Source organism: Sorex araneus, chromosome 5, assembly GCF_027595985.1.
Source record: "Sorex araneus isolate mSorAra2 chromosome 5, mSorAra2.pri, whole genome shotgun sequence".
NCBI lineage: Eukaryota > Metazoa > Chordata > Mammalia > Eulipotyphla > Soricidae > Sorex > Sorex araneus.
The window spans coordinates 110,674,684-110,696,609 of record NC_073306.1 but is presented as its reverse complement, the minus strand read 5'-3'; the positions used below and the strand labels follow the sequence as shown (position 1 = coordinate 110,696,609).

Below are 21,926 nucleotides of genomic sequence, written 5' to 3'. Positions count from 1 at the left end.
CTTGGTCGCATCATCTAACTGGAGTCTCTTTTTCCTCACCTATAAAATGAGAAAAATGATACCAATTTTGGCACCCAAGTGGTAAGAATGACTAGCATAGGGGTAAGGCATTCACCTTACTTGTGGTCGACCCAGGTTCGATTCCTCAGCCCTGAGAGTATCTCGCCCGCTTACCAGAGCCTGGCAAGCTACCTGTGGTGTGTATTCGATGTGCCAAAATCAGTAACAAGTCTCAAAATGGAGACGTTACTGGTGCCTGCTGGAGCAATCAATGAGCAACGGGACTACAGTGACAGTGATGCTCCTTCCTACACGGGAAAGGCGAATGTTTTGAAACATTTAAGAAACATTCAGGGGCTGGAGGGATAGCACAGCGGGTAGAGCTTTTGCCTTGCACCTGGCCAACCTGAGTCCGATTCCCAGCATCCCACATGGTCCCCTGAGCACCACCAGGAGTAATTCCTAAGTGCAGAGCCAGGAGTAACCCCTGTGCATCTCTGGGTGTGACCAAAAAGAAAAGAAAAAAAAAGCATTCAAAGAATCTCTCTGCTCAGAATAAAGGCAAAGCCTTCACCTCTGTGCACTCCTCTGGTCTTAGTATTCCAGGACAATACGCAGGAGACGCTCAGCTCATGCTTCTGAATAGCTCGCCAATGTGTATTCCTCGTTTCAGGAAGCATTATGTATCTATCCAGATCTGCAATGAGTGCATGTTAAAATTCACGTTATGCTAAAGAATAACACCTGGTCACATTCATAAGTGGACCCTGTGTGCAGAGTCGCAGTGAAATGCTTTGGGGATATTTGTCTAGTATCTGTATCAGATGCTCAGAGTCTTTATCACTTTCTTGCACGTTTTCGCCAAGAGTGCAAACAAGTGTGAGTGTACCTGTGTGTGCAGAACCCAGAAAGGTTTCAGAAGAGCGCGCGGTGAAGGAGCAATTTGCGTGCGCACGGGAACGCACACCTGCGGGAGTCAGCGCCCTACCCCGGCCCGTGTCTGCGGCTCCGCGGCGTGTGTGGGCACCTGCGGGGTGGGGCAGCAGCCCGCGCGCCAGGCCCGCCTCCCCCCGGCCCGCCCGGAGGCCTAGCTGCTCCAACCCCTACCCCTTGTGGATATTTCCGGACAGAAGGCTTCACCCTCGCGAAAATCTGGATCGTCTGCTTCACCATCGTCTCGCCCGGGCTCTTCACCTCTGCAGCGTCCAGGCTTCCCAAACTTGCACCACCACCTGTGGCGAGTGGCAGCCTTAGCAACAGTAACTATGGACACTACCCAGAGAACACCGCGACACGGGCCCCGCCTCCTCTTTCTGATTGGTTGCGATTGGGTGGTAAGCCCCAAAGGCGGGCCTGAGAGGCGGGACTAGGACGAACAGGGGTAGGGTCCAGCGAGAGCCCTGCGCAGGCGCCTGTTCAAGGGCTCCTAATTGGTTGCCATCGGGTGGAGCGGCCCGGAGGGCGGGCCTGAAAGGCGGGACTAGGAGGGACTGGGGCGGGGCCGAGCGAGAAAGCTGCGCAGGCGCCGGTGCTAGCCGGCTCTGGGCGTGTAATTCTTTAATTACAGAATTGAATCTCTAGCGTTTTAATCGGGTGGCAGCCACCGTTACTGCCCTATTACTCAGTGCATTCTTTCTTTGCGTCAACACCTCTTTTTAGCACTGAAATCATTCTGTTTATTGTTACTCATTTCTTGAAGAAAACCGCGTGTAGCATTGAACTAGCAGTCTACTTAACTGGGAATCCCAAATTGAGCAAAAGTGCTTCTGACATAAGTTTGGGTGTAATAAAAGAGATAGATTTTCATTTTAAAATTACAATTTGTGGGCGGAGTTTAGCAATCTCATATACGTCTGTTTTGCAAAAGCCAAGACTGAAAGAGGAGCAAGTGGGGAGGGGGTGGGTTGCTGCTTCTTAGGCATCAATCATATCAATGAAGGGTGGTCTGTTCTCATGGAAGTGTAACTTGATACAACCGATGAATAAAACTACATAGCAGTTTCATTCCTGACTGTACACGGAAAGGAAGAATAGAAACAATGCTAAAGAGGTATTTACAGTCACATACTTCGTAGCAGTAGCCCCTGAACACAGAAACAGTGTCCTTAAAGAAATTGTACAAAAAAGAAAAAGAAAATGTACAGTGTATAAAAAAATGGAGGTTGTTGTGTTAAGTGAAATAGGTCAGAGAAAGGTAAATTCTATATTACCTCACTTTATTTGTGGAGCACAGAAAATCCGAATCCAGGAGAATGATGTGTTGGAAGACTGGGAAAAGTGGGGAGATATTAGCCAAAGGGTACAAGCTTCCAGTGATAGAAGGAATGAAATCTAGAGGTCAAAAGTTGATTGCTAACTTTAGTTAACAATTATGTAATATACTCTTGATTCCTTAAGCATACACAATGCCATACGTCATTTATATGTAAGTAAAACTGGAAAATAAATGTGAATAAACAATAAGTATGGGACCCTAAAAGGACACTGTTACCTCATGAAAAATGTTTGACAATATTATCCACAAAATAAATAAGTATCAAAACCATATGATAGCAGTACACATCTCTCAGAATGACTAAAATAAAATATTCTAACAAAATCAGATCCTGACAAGGATACAGAAAAGATATATCAATGTTACATTTATTCCTGTGACTGTCTAATGTGAATCATGAACATTCTCTCTGCAAAGAATTTGGCCATTTCTTACAAAACCAAAGATGCAACTATTCTAAGATCCAGCAGTTACATTGATGGGCATTGATCTCGAAGAAATTAAAAAATTACATCTGCACAAAAACCTGTACATGGGGATTCATAGGAGTTTTATTCACAGTAGTTCTAGAAATAACCCAGATTCCCTTTAACCAATGAACTCATCCCCCAAAAAAGACTACTACTCAGCAATAAAAATGAAATGACTACTGATACATAAAACATTTTACACATATTTCTAGAGAACTATGCTGAGTAAAAGAAGTCCAGCTCAAAAGTTAAATACAGTATGATTCTGTTCATATAAAATTCTTAAAATGACAAAATTACAGAGATAGATAGCAGGTTCATGGTTGCCGGGGCTATGGAGACTGTGGTTTTAAAAGGACCTTTTTCATGCCTTGTTATGTATCTTGACTGTGGTAATAGCAACAGAAATCTATGCATCTGGTGGAATTACAACACAATAACACATACAAAGTTCCTATAAAATGAGTGAGAGCTGAATAATATTGAATAAGATAGTTGGATTGTATCAATGTCCATATTCTGTTTGTGATACTGTGCTACAGTTATTTAAGATGGCACCATTAGAGAACACTCTGGAGAAGGGCTTGCAAGATCCCTCTGCTTTCATATTTTTGTAAACAAAATGATATAAAAGCTACAATTAATTTAAAATGTTCATTTTAAAATGTATTTATTTATTAAAGTATGTTGATTTGTGGACCGGAGTCATAACACAGCAGGTAGGGCGTTTGCCTTGCACTCAGCCGACCTGGGCTTGATTCCTCTGCCTCTCTGGGAGAGCCCGGCAAGCTACCAAGAGTATCCCATCTGCATGGCAGGGCCTGTGAAGCTACCCTTGGCATATTTGATATGCCAGAAACAATAACAACAAGTCTCACAATGAAGACGTTACTGGTGCTCACTCGAGCAAATCGATGAACAATGGGACGACAGTGCTACAGTGCTATGTTGATTTGTATCACTATATATTTGTCGATACTACTTTTCCACACCTCTACTACCCGAAACTAAGGATTTCAGAAAAAGGAATTTAGAGAGTGAAACGTCGTAAAAAAGCTTTTGCAAAATGCTTACTGTTAAATAACATGCATGTGGAATATCTGAAAACCCATAAAACACAATAATGAACAGTAAAACAATCAACCCAATTTATTCTATAAAAAGAGGTGACCAATGATTTTAATAGACATTTCCTACTGGTTGGATCACAGTAAAATATATTTAACATAATCAATAATTAATGACATAAAGTTAAACCAAAATGAGACATTACTTCTTACTGCATAAAATGGCTATGCAAGTAAACAAATATAGAATTTGGGTCACTCCAGTTTAATTGGAGGGAATGCAAGATGGAACGATTGCTTTGAAAAATGGTTTCATATTTTTATGTATAAAATTATACATATGTATTCATGTGGTCCAGTAAGTGAAATGAGACCTGATTTCATTTTTCATTTCAAGCTAACTTGGTCCAGAAAAAATAAACAAAGTGATTATTGTGGCTGTATTCACAATTACCAAAAACTGGAAGCAAAGTAAATATTCTTCAACTGAAGGATGGATAAAGAAACTGATACATCTACATATTAAAATGAATGAACTGATGGTGGCCACAGGACATAATGGAATCTCAGATTTATTATTCTCAGTTACAGATGCCAAACCTAAAGTTAAACTTTTAAACTCAATTTATATGACATTCTAGAAATAAAAGGGGGGGGACATAAAAACAGTTCAGTGTTACCAGAGTCTGGGGAAGGGAGAGAGGCTTATTACAAATTGGCACAGAAAATTACTAATGCACAGTTATTTGTGCAGTTATGGAAGCACATGCAGTTATGGTAGAAATGTGTTTTTTGTTTTGATTATAATTGTGATTACATGACTATTTCTATAGAACCATCTACACACTTAAAAGGATAAATTATAAGTAAGTTTTGCAAGGATAACAAAAATATAAAATAAAGGTTGAAGTACAAACAGGTGCAAAGGCAACTTGGATGAAGAAGAGAAAGGAACCAGGTATTTAAAAAATTAATTGGGGGGGGGGGGCTGGAGTGATAGTACAGTGGATAAGGCATTTGCCTTGCATGTGCCTGACCTGGGTTTGATCCCCGGCATCCCATATGGTCCCCCAGGCACCCCCAGGAGTAATTCCTGAGTGCAGAGCCAGGAGTAACCCCTGAGCATTGCTCGGTGTGATCCCAAAAGCAAAACACACACACAAAAAAAAACAAAAAAACAAAAAAAATAATTTGGGATTGGGGAAATAGCACAATGGGTAGGATGCTTTCCTTGCACACAGTCGATCTGGATTTGATACCTGGCACCTCATGTGCTCTTCCAAGCATTACCAGGAATGATTTCTGAGTGAAAGGCTAGGAACAACATCTGATTATTGCCGGGTGTGGCCAACTCCACTCCCACCCCAAATAAGCACTTTAGGGTCTTCTTTATCTGCTGTTGTTATAAGGAAGAAATAACTTGACTGGGAAACTTGGTTGCTTTTATATCTTCTTGTGAATAATGCTGCAAGGAACATGGAAGTACCTTTTAAAGATACTAATCTTGTTTCTTTCAGATATATGCCCAGAAGTGAGACAACCTAAATATACATCTATAGATAGGTAAATCAAAAGTAATATGTTAGGTGACATATAGCAATCTATAATCACACTGTAGCACTGTTGTCCCATTGTTCATCGATTTGCTCAAGCGGGCACCAGTAATGTCTCCATTGTGAGATTTGTTGTTAGCATATCAAATATACCATGGGTAGGTTGCCAGGCTCTACCATGTGGGTGGGATACTCTCCGTAGCTTGCCAGACTCTCTGAGAGGGATGGAGGAATGAAACCTGGGTCAGCTGGGTGCAAGGTAAATGCCCTACCTGCTGTGCTATCATTAATCACAGTATACAATTTAAAAATATAGAATGAATTATTATTCAGCCCTCAAAAAAGAAGGCTAAAGAGCCAACAGCAGGGAAGGAAGGTGAGGAAGAGACGTTACTTATCTAGGTTTGTGAAACAACAAAGCACAACATGAAAGCTGGCTTGGGAACACTAGAAGGAAGGGGCTTTTGTTCTTCTCTGATGGAGTGAAGAAGTGTGAGGTTGGTTGTATAAGGAAGATAACAAATGTTGCCCCAAATGAGTGGTTGGTTATTATAGCAGTGTCCCCCTTATCTAAGGGGTATATATTTCAAGGTCCCTCATGGATGCCTGGAACTGTGGATGATATCATACTCTACATAAATATGTTTTACATATATTTTATTATATAGTTTAATGTATAAATTAATAACAATATATTAATAACTAAATGAAATTGCACAATTAAAACTAGATTCCATAACCAATTATACTATTAATACTGGATTCCATAACAAATGTTATGTGAATGTGGCTTACATGTTCTCTCTCTCCCTCTCTCTCACGCAATATCTTATTGTATGTAATATTTAGGGACTCAATTGATGATGCGTACCTGACATTGTGGACATGAGAGCACACAATAAGAGTCAAAGTAGCAGGGGTGTTACAAAGCATATCAAGTGTTGAATTTTGAAGTCTAGGCTGCTTCAGGATCCCAATGGTCTTTGGCATAGGGGAGCATTGTAATGGGAGGAGGGAAATACCTGGATCCAGTATAGGTGAATGTTGGACTTTCTGGCTTGGGCTCAAGCCATAGGATCAAATACTTTGAATAAAAGAAGATGTGGGTTTAAATTCTGCTTCTATTACACATAAGGAAGTATGTGTGATACTGGATACATAATTTATGATTTTAAGTCACAGTTTTCTCCCTGAGGATAACCATAAGTGTTTCATGGACTTCTCCCAGAGATTATGTGGGAACTAACTGTGAAAATGCACAGTTAATATTAGATCCCATAACAAATGTCTGGTGAATAGCAATAGTTATTATCCAAAAGTTTCCAACATTCTTCTGAGGTAGATTTTTTTATTTGCAAACACCACCTAAGGAGAAAATATGACCATACACACTTATGTACGTAAGACATAACAGAAATTGCAAACTCAAATCTCTCCTGGGGTATGTTTATGGCAATAGAGAGTGGTCACAGTAAACTGGGGACTGCATGCCTCAACTGAAAACATTCATCTCCAAATCAGAAAAGCACACGGCTGTCTAAATGAAACATGTTTGTGGATCCCTGGTTTACAGTATCTGTGTCTGTTCCTGATAGAGCCAACTTTAGTAACTCCCAGGCCCCATGCCTCTGACACATTTACCTAAATTTCAAGCTGATGCTGCTAATGAGTATTACATAGGATTTGAGATTAAATCTCCAATTCAGTACCTAGATATCTCACAACTAGATATTTATTTAGTGTTATTATTTTTACCTTACCTACTTGCTTAAATGTAGATATTAAGGTGTCAGATTCTTAAATTCTTCCTTTGCCAAAATAACATATACTTGCATTGTGCAAATTAGTCAGTTTAAAAGCCATTTAGAATTGCCTGGGTTGGGTGGAACCAACCCAACTATCTCAATAGTAAAACTGATAAGGTTCTTTGCTTGTAAGCATATGACCCAGGTTAATCCCCCTATGGTTTTCTGAGTACCACTCAGGAGCAAAGAGCCAAGGGTAAGCCCTGAGCACAGCCAGATGTAGCCTTACCCTACTACTGACTTATAGTTCTAAACATTTTAGTTTTAACATTGGTTTGACATTTCTCCTCTGCCCTTTCTCCTCCTCTGGCACAGGGAGCTTAGATTTACTGAGTAACACCCATCACAATGCTCCAGAAGCACTCCATTTCCTCGATATTCATCTTCAACTTCTCCTTTGTTCTCTGCTTTCCCTATCTGTTAATCTCTCATTTCCCCTAACCAGAGTAGTCAAATTCTTCAGAGATCTCTGGATTTGTATTTGTAAATGAAATATTGCTTTTCTCTTTCTTTTCTGTCTTTTGCAGTTTACTTTTTTGTATAGACACAAGAAGACAGATAATGCTATACTTTTAAAATTGGGAGTCAATTTACTCCAAATAATATTTATTCCTGGGCACCTGTCATATTTACTCGACTTAAACCTCAGTTGCCTTTAGTTCCTACAGCCCAAAAACAGGGTCCTGACCAAGGGTGTGGATGGACCCAGGGCAAGCTCTGAGCTACCCTGGCTTCGAAACGGGACAGGCCAAGTGCCATAAAACTTATAATAAGTTAAGAGCACAGTTGTGGAAAATTCTGTCATGACCCAAGGAGAAGTGACTGAACAAGGACCCTGCTGGGGTTCAGAAGGACTAATCTGGTCTGAGGACTGTAGTTTGGGATCTATAGAGATCCAGTATGGATGGTCTCAAGAGAGTCATCCTTTAAACTTAATATACTTCTTAGTGTGTCCAAACAAATTGACTAGAAAAATTATTAAGAAGTAAATTTAAGGTGACTGTTTGAATGGTTGTGGGCTAAGGAAAGGAAAAGTATGTCTTTAGATGAGATTCCACCCTTGAGTGGATCTCCTAGCAGGATGACATCTTTGTCTTAGAAGAGCTTCCCCCCAGGTGGAAGGGTTTTCATATGTTGATTTCACTATCTCATCTGTGTGTAGTTGCTATCCCCAACCCTTGGTTGCTCTTAACTAAGGCCCTGGATGCAGAGAGACTAGCATGAGAGACAGTAGGAGACAGAAATGAGAAGCAGCAGGGGGAACTGGAAAGGGGCGCACAGTGAGACTGGAACAGGGGCCCTGGGAGAATAGAAAAAACGGCTATCGATCACCAACTAGCTTGGCGGCCTTGTTCTCTCCCTCATGCATCTGTTGGTAGTGGTGGCAGGCAGGGATGGAGAAGCAACTCGTGGCCACCAAATGCAAGTGGTGAGAGCCCTCCCCCCCATTTTGTGAATACACACCCCACGAAAAAATTTTCATAAAATAAAATATTTTTAAATGCATTGGATGATAATTTTAAAAGCCTGAGATATGTACATAAAAGAATCAGACATTAGAAAATACCCCCCCATTTCCTATGTCATTCATAGCTTAGGTGAATAATAATTAAATGTTCTAAAATCTTCATTGCTACAGCATGACTCCCACTCCATAATATAAATGAACTCACTTGTCCAGATAGCTATGGCCAACCTCACTAATGGGGCAGAAAGCAGTGGTACAGGGTTGTCTATTTAATTAGTCAAAGAAGCAAGGACTATAACCAAAACTTCGATCTTACTGGAAAATGGACATATTACTAGAGCAAATGCCAAATGTAAAGTTGCCATGTGCTTTAATGAAGGTTGCTTCTATTCATAACATGAACTCAAGAATGTATTGAGGGCTGCAGAGAGCAGAGGAGTTAAAGCACATGCCTTGGATGAGGCTGACCCCAGATCAATTTCCAGCACTACAGTGTCTCCTAGACACAGCCTAGGAGGTCCCCCCTGAGTATTGACAGGGTGATATAAATAATGTTAGGTACTACAGGGCCTGAGCAGCAACATATCCTCACTTTCATTAAATCACTATTTTGTTTAGCTAAGAATCACGTGAAGAGTCCACTGGGCCCCAAAACAAGAATTATGCTTGACAATCATTATTTAGAAGGATCCCCAAGTGTTCTGAATGAGAATTCTGTGTAAAGAAATTGAAAACTGAGGTGGTGAGAATGCATTTTCTATGAATGATACTTAAGAATACCCTCCTTGTTGAATGCCCATCATTCTTATACATTTTACAAGTAGTAAATCCCGGAGGAATCCCCTCATATCTGGCAATATAAAAAAAACTCTTATTCCATGGTTTCTGAATCAAGTGGCAAATACGCAGGACATTTTCTGGTCCTCATTAAATGCTAAATAATGACAACATGCTGTTAAATCGCAGAGTACGGGTACCACAAAATCTGTAATGTGTAATTTCAGCAAAGAATTTTCTTTTGAGAATATGTTCAACTAATTTAAAGCATAATTTCATTAGTATAACCATCTTTGTGTGCATAGTAAGTGGAATTCAAATACTTGGAGTTACAGAATCATAGTGGGAATTAATGAGTTTGTGGAACCTTATATTCCCTTCCTTTTCCTATCAGGAGGTGTAGATTTTCCACACTATACTTTTTTCTCTCTCTTCCAGTTCATTGCTGCTCCCGGCCGAAAGGCAGAGGCCCCTTTCCTCCTGCTTCACTGTATCCTCTTTCTTCAACCTTCTTGGGATTCCCCCTTAACAGCAACAGAAAAGTCATTCACGACTGGAAGCTGGTGGCCAGTCATATGGAATTACAGTTCAGGCTTTTGCTGGATTATAGAGTGTAACATATGAACCAAGTGACAGTGTCATGGCATAGAGGGAAAGCTGGTGAATTCAGTTTTGAATGAAAGATGCGACTGTTTGTGTATTTATACACAGACTCCTCTTAAATAACCTGAATGCTTCACCAACATCCCAATGACATTAGGGATGAGCTGAGTTCAAAAGATCTCTGAATGCTGGTCTTATAAGTAATTACCCACCCTGTCCTATCTCCTCTGGGTGTTTACTTTAGCATCTTTCCCTGCATATTTCAGAATTATAAGAAATACCAACATCACACATAAAAGGAAATGGGTCATGTAATAGCATTCTCTTTTCAGACACAGTATTACCACATAGTCCCCCAACATCACAAATCTAACTACTTAGCAATTGACTGTGCCTAAAGTTCTCCTTCCTCATCTCCATGCCTCAACATTCTTCACTCTGACTCTTATCCTTCACAATCCACCTCATGCTAAGTTTGAACTTTGGCACCTCCAGAGACACCCTCTGTATCTATTGCCTGGAAATACAGTTTGATAGACTCTTGTTACTCTTGACTTCAAGAGTTTCCCCTGGCCACTTCTTCTCTCTTCTATAATGGCTCAGACCAGTTTCCAAATTTTTATGGTCATACCTCTAAATACCTTTGTCTTTCTAGTCAACTGTTCTTACCAATATTTTGTTTTAAACTAACACTTACTTTTTTGGGCAGAGTTGGCAGAGTTCTCCCAACTGCTTTTTCTTGTATCTAATCTGGTTTTCTCTTTTGCCCATCTTCTACACCTCCTTCCACATGCTTTTTAAAAAATAAATGCATCCATTCATGTCATTCCTTGTTTTAAAATCACCAATCCCTAACTATCACAATGTTCAATCCAAAAAGCTTTCATAATGCAGAATAATATTCTGGCAGAAGTGTTGTATTTTTATATAACAGTCAGTCATAAGAAGGAATAATATCTTTTTGACTATGAAAAGTTAGGGGCCAACCTCAGCTCATCTATACTCCAGACACTTACTGAGACCACTGTCATAAAAGAGATCAGTCATCACCACAAAGACTGTGTCAAAATCCCTAGAACCAGAAAGAAATAGTGAATTTCTTTTTGTCTTTTAATCCACGTTTCCTCACCTTTGGAATGTTTCTTGCCTCCAACATAAAAAATCCAAATGCCTTTTGTTGTTGTTCAGCAAGGATATTGGGAATTGTTGTAAGCCCTTCAAAGTAACAGTTGTTGGGGGCAGGAGATGGCTCAAATTGCTGAGTACTTGTTCTGTATTTGGGAGGCTGGGTTTGATCCCCAGCACTGCCGGGGTGACTCCTGAACATAAAGCTGGAGTGACCTTTCAGCACTGCCATTGTGGCTCATTCTAAAAGGAAAGTGTTTTGTCTTCAATTGTTTCAGATGTAAATTTTTGCTCTGTTAAAAAGACCTCACTTGCCCAAAACAGTCTGAAAACAGTCTGTGTTGAGGGTTTTGGTGATGCCACTAAGTAGAACTCTGTTAGCTTTTTCCTCTAGGAAGCACTAAGTCCAGAAAATAGTTTTCGTTCATCCATGCAGCAGTGACATTTTATTTATTTATTTTTATTCTTTTACTTTTTGGTGTTTGTGGGTTTTTTTTTTTTTTTGGTGTCTTGTATTTGTGCCAGATGGGTTACATCTGGCAATGCTCAGGGCTTACTCTTGGCTTTATGTTCATTGATCACCCTTGGCAGGGCTCAGAAGACCATATGCAGCATCAGGGGCTGAAATTTCCCCAAACTTTCTTCCAATTCTTAAGCACTGTTTCTCCTGTACAGCACACCTCCTTCCCGGACTTTGTATGTCAACCACTTGTTTCCTGCTTTTTTAAAAAAAAATATTTATTTTTTATTTAAAAAAATTTTTAATAAGAATTTTATTTTATTGAATCGCCATGTGGAAAATTACAATGCTTTCAGGCTTAAGTCTCAGTTATACAAGGCTGAAACAACCGTTCCTTCACCAGTGCCCATATCCTACCACCAAAAAAATAAACCCCACACAGTACACCTCCCATCCCGCACCCTGCCCCCGCCTTGTAAATGATAAGTTTCACTTTACTTTCTGTTTACTTTGGTTACATTCAATATTTCAACACAAACCTCACTATTATTAGGAGTACCCCAATAGAGTCAGACCTGTTATGAAGAGAAATGAAGGTTTTGGATTTCTGTACATTAACAACTAGGGAGATTTCTTCCAGATATTGGATCATTTCGAGCTTGTAAACCCCATCTGTGGTTGTCATGATATGGTGGTCACCAGGCCCTCCATCCCCGGAAAGGAAGAGGCAGAGAGAGAAATACCTTTCCCCTCCTGGGCGGGCATGGGGCCGCGGCTTAGTTCTCAGTCTGGAGACATTCTGCGAGGAGCTGCCATACTGAAAGTAGTTTAGCTGGGTCTGGATTCATGCTACTGCAGCTGTGGAGAGGCCGCACACGCGTGCGGCCCCCAGGGTCACATCTCGGTGGCCTATTTTTTTTATTTTATTAAATCACTGTGAGATAGTTACAAGTTTTCATGTTTGGGTTACAATCTCACAATGATCAAACACCCATCCCTCCACCAGTGCACATTCCCCACCATCAATATCACGGTTATACCCCCCCTCCCACCCTCACCATGCCTCTATGGCAGACAATATTCCCCATACTCTCTCTCTACTTTTGGGCATTATGGCTTGCAACACAGACACTGAGAGGCCATCATGTTTGGTCCATTATCTACTTTTGGCACACATCTCCCATCCCAACTGATTCCTCAAGCCATCATTTTCTTAGTGATCCCTTTTCTATTCCATCTGCCTTCTCGCCTCCACTCATGAAGCAGTCTTCCAGCTATGGGGCAATCCCCCTGGCCCTTGTATCTACTGTCCTTAGGTGTCAGCCTCATGTGAGGTCATTTTATACTCCACAAATGAGTGCAGTCCCTCTATGTCTGTCCCTCTCTTTCTGACTCATTTCACTTAGCATGATACTCTCCATGTCTATCCATTTATAAGCAAATTTCATGACTTCATCTCTCCTAACAGCTGCATAGTATTCCATTGTGTGGATGTACCAAAGTTTCTTTAACCAGTCATCTGTTTTAGGGTACTCGGGTTGTTTCCATATTTTGGCTATTGTGAACAGTGCTGTAATGAATATGCATCACATTAATAAAAGAAATAATAAAAACCATATGATCATATCAATAGATGCAGAGAAAACATTTGACAAGATTCAGCACCTGTTTATGATGAAAACTCTCAGCAGAATGGGCATCCAAGGAACTTTCCTCAATATAGTCAAAGCCATCTACCAAAAGCCCATGGCAAGTATCTTTCTCAATGGGGAAAAACTAAAAGCCTTCCCTCTAAGATTGGGCACAAGGCAAGGTTGTCTGCTTTCGCCACTCCTATTCAATATAGTACTGGAAGTCCTGGCCATAGCAGTTAGACAAGAAAAAGATATCAAGGGCATACAGATAGGAAAGGAAGAAATCAAGTTATCACTATTTGCAGATGATATGATACTATACTTGGAAAACCCTAACTACTCTAAAGAAAAGCTCTTAGAAACAAAAAGTCAATATAGTAAAGTGGCAGGCTACAAAATCAACACCCAAAAGTCCATGGCTTTCTTATGTACAAATAATGAAAGAGAAGAAAGAGACATTAAAAAAACAATCCCATTCACAATAGTACCTCAGAAAATCAAGTATCTTGGAATCAGCTTAACCAAAGAGGTGAAGGACCTATACAAGGAAAATTACAAAACACTACTTCAAGAAATAAAGGAGGACACTAGGAAATGGAGACACATCCCCTGCTCATGGATAGGGAGAATTAACATTATCAAAATGGCAATACTGCCCAAAGCACTATACAAATTTCATGCAGTCCCTATCAGGATACCCATGGCATTTTTTAAAGAAATGGACAAAACACTCCTGAAATTTATATGGAACATTAAACCCCCACGAACAGCTAAAGCAATCCTTGGGGAAAAGAAGATGGGTGGCATCAACTTCCCAAACTTCAAACTCTATTACAAAGCAGTAGTAATTAAAACCAGCATGGTATTGGGATAAAAACAGACCTGCAGACCAATGGAACAGAGTTGAAATCCTGTCACAGACCCCCACATATACGGCCACTTAATCTTTGACAAAGGAGCAAGAAATGCAAAGTGGAACAAGGAAAGCCTCTTCAACAAGTGGTGCTGGGAAAACTGGATAACTACCTGAAAAAAATGAACTCTGACCTCTGTCTAATGCCAGGCACAAAAGTCAGATCAAAGTGGATTAAAGACCTCAATATCAGACATGAATCTATAAGGTTCATAGAAGAAAATGTAGGCAGAACACTCCATGACATTGAAACTAAAGCATCTTTAAGGACAAAACAGCACTGACCATGCAAGTGGAAGCAAACCCAAACAAATGGGATTACATCAAACTAAGAAGCTTCTGCACTTCAAGAGAAACAGTGATCAAAATACAGAAAGAGCCCACAGAATGGGAAAGAATATTTACCTAATACCCGTCTAATACGGGATTAATATCCAGGATATTCGACAGTAGTAGAATTGTATAAGAAAAATACCTCCAACCCCATCAAAAATGCGAAGAAAGGAACAGAAGTTTCCTCACAAAAGAAATACACATGGCCAAAAGGCACATGAAAAAATACTCCACATCGCTAGTCATTAGGGAGATGCAATCAGAACAATAATGAGATATTATCTCACACCACAGGGGCTTGCACACATTCAAAAGAACAAAAGCAACCAGTGCTGGAGTGGATGTGGGGGAAAAGGGACGCTCCTTCACTGTTGGTGGGAATGCCGACTGGTCCAGCCTTTCTGGAAAGCGATATGGACAGTCCTTGTTTCCTGCTTTACCAACACACCATGAGCTTGTATGTCTCCGTGCCTTTTTGCAAGCTGTCCCTCTTACTTCCAACAACATTTCCCATGCACAGTGAAATGCACAAGCCACTATTAAGGTGTAGCTCAGTTGTCATCTTCTCTGTGAAGATTATCACTTAGTCAGGGAAAGTTAGTGACTGCCTTCTGTGCAACTTTGTCTTTGAACACTCCTTTGTAATGCCATTTATCGTCCTGTCAGTGTTGCCTCCATGAGTCCATCTCTCCATCATTCAGGGTATTGATGCAAGGCTTTAGTCTCTCCAAATTCCCAGTGACTTAGAAAGTTTTAAGCACATACCAACTATCTCTACCTCTGTTGAGTGAATTAGTGAATGCACACTTGTTGCAAGGTATCGGTGAAATCCCTCATAATCAAAGCACTATACAGATTCAATGCAGTCCCCATTAAAATATCCATAATATTCTTAAAGATAAGTCTGTAAAGATCAAACACGGTTGAAATTTATATGGAATAATGACATATATATTTCCCCAGAGACAACTAAGATCTGTTTGAAACATTCATGAAAAATTTTTTAATAAAATTTTATATCTGAGGTTCATATTTCCATAATGAAATTTCCACGGAGAAAATAACTGTGTTCACACACATACACATACAAGCACACACACACTAAATTACTACTGGGAAATAAGAAAATATAAAATCATGCAATTTGCCACTATGTGGATGGAACTGGAGGGTATCATGCTGAGTGAAATCAATCAGAAGGAGAGAGATACAATGCAGAATGATGGCTCTCATATGTGGAATATAAAAGGACAGTAAAGGAATATAAAGGACAGCAAAGGACCAAAGCAACATAATCTAATATCTTGTCTACAGAAGGGAGATTACTAGGTCACTGAGATGTGGGAAGTAGATTGGCGATGGTGAGATGGGAATGGGTGAGAATCTTAGGGAATATCCTGAGACAACGGTGGAAGGAAACAGGCACTGTGAAGAGTCTGGTGTTGGATTGTTGTATGTAGAAAACCTACCACTGATAATACTGTGAAGTCGGAAATCAAAGTAGCTAAAATACAATTTTTAAACATAAAACTTTAAGACTGAGGGTATAAATAAGTGTCAGGGACACATGCTTTAACATGCACTGGTACCCAGCATTTAAACTATAAAAACTTTTGACTCCCAAGCCCCTGGCACCAGAGTGTGGCCCTGATGGTCTTCAAACAAGGCCTTTGTGAGCAACATAACCTTTTCAGGTCCTAGCAATAACCCACCTATCATGGTTGGCTGAATGGTAGGAATGACCCCAGGGTCCACTGAGCACTGTTTGGAACGCCCTCTGAAAAAAATTTTAACAAAATTTTGTATCTGAGATTCTTATTTCCATAGTGACATTTCCATGGAGAAAATTACTTTCTCTTTCTCTGTTACCCAAGAGAAGAAAGATAACACAGATTGAGTAGAAATTAAAGAAAAGAAAGAGCTTTAAGCAAAGATAGCATCACTGTTGTAATTTTTGAGCCCACTTCCTTCAATCTCATAAAGATGACTACAAATTTCCCAGGGTGATAAAAGGAGCACATTAACATTTGTATAGTAGAGAAGAACAGAAACAGAGATAGTATAGAAGCAAAGCATCCATTGTTAAACTAGTGAGTTTCACCCAGGATACCTGGGAAGCATTTAGTGAATCTAGGAATCAAATTATTTTTCATTTCAAAAGAAGGCTCCATTTATAAATGAGCAATTAAATGGATTTTCACCATTTATTTCATGCTAAAATGTGTTCATTTAGAAGTTTGACAAAGGCAGTCTTTGGTACTTCATCCAACTGATTTTTCTCTTCTTCTGTGATATTTATCTTCTAAACATAAAGGGATGTTTCTGAAATTATATGGTCTGTAGCACCTTTTCCCTTTTTCCCTCAGACGGTGCTCATTGTTCTGATCCCAGGTGAAACATTATGTCCTTTGAGTAGCCTCTCCTAACTCTGCAAACAGCTCTAGCTCTGTGAGTTTTTTGCCTTTATTGAATAATCTTCATACTTTATAATGATGACTTCTAACAATTTCTACTCACCCTCAAAATCTCAGATTTTATGGAACACATGCTTTGCTCTGGATTTGATTCTCAGAATCAGGTTTCCTCAAGCACCATGCCAAGAGCTGCCCTTGTTTTTATTTTAGGTGTGTCATCGCTAAAACAGCAAACAAACAAATAAAACAACTCAGACTATGCATCTGGTAAGTATTTAAAAACCGCATCTAATGAAAAATCATATATTTGGCAAACTGATGAAAAAGTGCTTTTGTGGGTCCAGTAGAGAAATTAACATTAGGTCATATTCCATACTTTTATGCTCAACAGATATTGAGATTAGGATTTGGCTATATGGAATTTATTTGGGAGATGATTCCAAGAAGATGGAAAAGGGAAAAAGAAACAATTTATGGGTAGATTATCATGGTGAGAAAGTAAGTCACAATTCCATCATGAATTTTCTGAAAGATTTGATGTTATACCTGAGGGCTGAGATAGCTGTTGGTGAATTTGTCCAAAAGACTTTGTTCCTTATCCTTTGAAGCTTCTCCTAAAGCCCTGAATATTTTGCCTGCCCCAGGACTTCTAGTTTATCTTGTTACATGTACATATAGTGTAAGGATCCTGATTGGACAAAATACTATAGCTAGCTTTAATTTCTACAAAATATCTATCTAGTTAGCTAGCTAGCTAGCTAGCTAGATAGATAGATAGATAGATAGATAGGCATTGTAATGACTCTAGTTGATTGTCATGAGTGGATCAAATGAGCTACAGGTATTTAAACCACTTATTTATAAAATCACTGATAAAAATCACTGATATGTAAAAGGCAAGGACAGATAAAACCTGACCAGGCCCAGAGGTTCTACACGTAAGTTAAAATTAGTAGGTGGCCCTGATAACACACCTCTGAATGTCATATAAATAGGGAAGTGGAATGAAACCAATATGAGATAACTCTGGAACTCTGTTGCACACCTATGGTTCTGAAGCCTTCTCCAGATTTTGGCAAAAGCTGCTAGAACTTTCATTTGGAGAAGTAGCTTTCCTTTCCCTGTGAACAGGGAACTGACCACTTAGGAGCTCTCCAGTGGAAAACATCACTAATATTTCAGTTTCCTGAAGCTCATGACTCACTATCATCTTAGTAGGTTGTTCCCTTTCTCTGATTTGCTCTAGATTGTTCATTATGCTTATATTGTTGCAATATGGATTCCCACAAGTAAGTCTGATTATCATTATATGTGGCTGACATATTATTTCTAAGTGAAAACTCTCCATGAGATAGGAGTCAGTACATTTGAGATTTAAACCCCCATAGCAAGTGAACTGGTGTGCCAATGTGCTGATATTCAGAGAAAGTCTCTGGTCTAGGAGAAGCAAAAGATTTCTGAGGCAGGAAGATACTGATCTGTACTGATAAGTGCCCTTGAGTTGCAATGTCCTTTGGCATAGACTGAGGAGATAGGGGTAGGTCACCAACAGTGACTTTGCACTATTGTTATTTTGCTTCTAAAATTTTATTTTAAAAATGTATGCTAGTAAGTTATCAAACAAATAATTCTAAGTAACAGGATCTACCTCTAAATAGTAATATAACATTTCTGGTGTCACAGAAAGCCACGATGCTAATCTCATGCTGGAACACGTGACACAGAGAGACGTTTAGCTCACTAGGAGGGAAGTGACAAACAGAGTTGGAGAGCTAGTGGGAAGAAATAATAAGTTTTGAAAAGTCATAAAGCCAAAATACAATCTGGAAAGAACTTACTCTGTCCCAACCCAAACATGTAGTGAGAAGAAAGATCCAAGATGAAGACCACCAAAAATTCAAAGATTTTTCAGTTGACAACACCCTAACAATGAGTCTTGCTAGGACATATTGCTCTATGTAATGGCAAAGCAGGGAAAACCCATATAGAATCCATAAATTGCTTGGTGTTCGCTCTGGGGAAGACCACAATCTATTTTAGTTGTGTTTCTTTTTCCTTACTGTTTCAATAAAATTTCTTTGCTTCATTATTTCTCTCCTCCTGAAATTCCTTTCTGGTGAAATTTCTTTCTTGAAATAGTCAAGAAACCTGGGAAATCTGGGCAGAAGTCAGGAATGAATTTCCTTTTCCTTCAAAGAGCATAATCTCAGCTCAGTGACAGTTGCCCCTGTAGGGCTGACAGGACTCGGCCATATCATCATAGAGGCACTCCTGCAGGTAATTCTGAGTCATCTTCTCCCGAGGGACGTTATAGGAAGGTTCTTGGCAGGCCATGCAAGAGGTGGCAGTACTCCCTAGACTGTGGCTGGCTCCCCTTTGTCTGTGGCTCCTCACTCACTAGCATGAGTCTTTGCCAACCAACCATCTCCATAGTATTAGTCACCTCACTGATGACTCTCGGTCTAGGTCTGCACTGTTTTACAATGTCCACAGATAGTTTCAATGATAGGAAAGGTTTTTGGGATACCAAATATTTGTACTCAATGACATTATATCTATGTAGCGGTTGGTAAATCAAGGATGCTTAACAAAAACTTCATGAAATCACCTGTGTGTCTTGGTGGCATTCTGTTTACACATCATACTTTCATAAAAAAAAATCAAATGAGTTTGGGAAATTCTGCCCTAGCTTCAGGCCCTTCTGAAAAAAAGGCTTTAATGGCTTCCTGTTGTATAATGATTAAGAACATCTTACTAAACTATTCAAGACACTCAATAAATTAGCTCCACCACTTTCCACTTTTTCTGGAAACTGAATCACTAGCCTCTCCATCCACCCAGATATTATACTTCTGTGCCCATATTCTTCCCTCTGACCTAAACTCTTTTCTCTCCTGTTTATCCATTCTTGTCTATTAGATCAAGTTTATCTTATTAAGTCCTAAGTTGACATTTTTCTTCAGGTTTACAAAGTGACATCTCTGACTCTCCTGTCTCTAAATCCCTTTGCCCTTGTGTCTACTTCTCTAAAAATTTTTGCTATGAAATTCAAGTATATAATTGCTTTCTAGTAGAGTTTTCAGTGAAGAATGTCATTACTCACCTTCACTTAAAGTATCTCTCTTACAACTTTAAATTTTATTAAGGAAAGGGATGCTGATTCTCTTACTTTACATCCTATAGTACATTTGACAGAATGCCTGATGCATAAAATTTAAGCAATAAATGTCTGTCGAATTGAATTTTTAAATATATTTTAAAATTTACATATAATATAATTCACATTTAAAAATGTAGAGTTTTGAGAGGTTTGACAAGTGCATAGCATTGTATTACTATCAGCACAATTGGGATATAGAGTAAGTCAATCACCCTCTAAAAATTCCTTTACACATTGGTGGCATAGAGGTGAGGTATTTGTACATATCTAATCCACAGAGCCATCATCTATGAGCCTGGGGCGCAAACCACAATCATTACACTCTAAAATGTGCCTGTGAAGGAGGCAGGCATAGGGGTTGTGAGGAAACCTTGGGACATTTGTGGAGGGAAGTTCACACCTGTCATTAGATTGGTGTCAGATTATTGTATGCATGAAACTCAGAGTTCCTAAATATTAAATGTTGTATGTAAAAGTAATAAAAGGTGACCAATCTGAGAAATAAATTTCTGTTAAGATTAAAAGTTTCTACTTCTGTGTATGATTAAGCATCCTAATTATGCAGAATAAAAATATTTAAGTCACTACAGAGGAGTTGGGGGATTCTTTTACTTAATTAATTTATTTTTTTTTAATTTTTTAAAATTTTGTTGAATCACCATGTGGAAAGTTACAAAGCTTTCAGGCTTAAGACTCAGTTATACAATGCTCTAACACCCATCCCTTCACCAGTTCACATATTCCACCAACAAGAACCACAGTAAACCTACCCCCTTCCCCCAGCCCCCTACCCCCTTATGTAGCTGATAAATTTCACGTTACTTTCTCTTTACTTTGATTACATTCAATATTTCAACAAAAAACTCACTATATTGTTTGGAGTTCCCCCCCCGCCGCAAAGTCGGACCTGCTGGAAAAGAAGCATTTGATAATTTGTTTTCCATTGCTGAGAAGGAAGAGATATGAGGTCATGTGGCCACACTAGTGGCTGCAAGATTTTGGAATTCTGTATTTTAGTAATTAAGTCCAGAGAAATTTCTGCCAGAAGTTTCATGTTTTCCATTTGTCCTCAAACATTCTCATTTTGAGTTTGTGACAACCACTGCTCAATTTTCCATTTCTATAATCGTGCCTTCTTCAGGATGGCATGTATTGGGATCATATAGTATGTAGTTTGATTCTGGCTTCCCTCACTCAACATAATGCATTTGAGGTTACTTTATTTTCTTTAATGCATTGAATTTTATCTTCTACCTTTATTTTAAAAAGTTTATAGTTTTGGGGCTGGCACAATAGCACAGCTGGTAGGGCGTGTGTCTTACACGCAGCCGACCCGGATTTGATTCCCAGCATCCCATATGGTCCCCTGAGCACCACCAACAGTAATCCCTGAATGCAGAGCCAGGAGTAACCCCTGTGCATAGCGGGTGTGACCCATAAAGCAAAAAACCCAAAAGTTTATAGTTTTGCATTGGTAACCTTATGATTAAACATATATTCATAAACATTTAAAATTAATTTTTTATATAAAGTGTAGGATATACTAATTGAATTGAGTGTCTTTGGAAGATTTGCTTTCTTTACTTTAAATCACACTGCTTCCAATTAAAATATTCTAAGCTTTTAGTATTTTCCATTTTACGATATGAGATCACTTGAGAATCTTTGGATCCAAACAAGAAAAAACTTAAACTTAATCTCAATAAAAAGCTGACCACAACGGTTTTCAACTAATGCTTAGTTCAGGTACTATTCTTGAATTGACAAGTACTGTGTGTGAAAGCGACATGTATTTTGTGTACTTATGTAGATCTTCACACTATTGTTTGTTCGCATACATAAACTCATGTGTGGCTCTGAAGCATCTCT

General features: G+C 39.3%; 1 protein-coding gene across 1 annotated transcript in view; it reads right to left on the bottom strand.

Moving 5' to 3' along the window:
• The window catches only part of KIF6 (kinesin family member 6), a 705,701-nt gene extending 704,488 nt beyond the window's left edge, over window positions 1–1,213 (bottom strand). The window contains exon 1 of the mRNA XM_055140906.1: window positions 1,108–1,213. Within this exon, the coding sequence (XP_054996881.1) occupies window positions 1,108–1,173 (66 nt within the window). The 5' untranslated portion in view covers window positions 1,174–1,213. The remainder of the gene's footprint in view (window positions 1–1,107) is intronic.
• Between the last annotated feature and the right edge of the window lie 20,713 nt (window positions 1,214–21,926).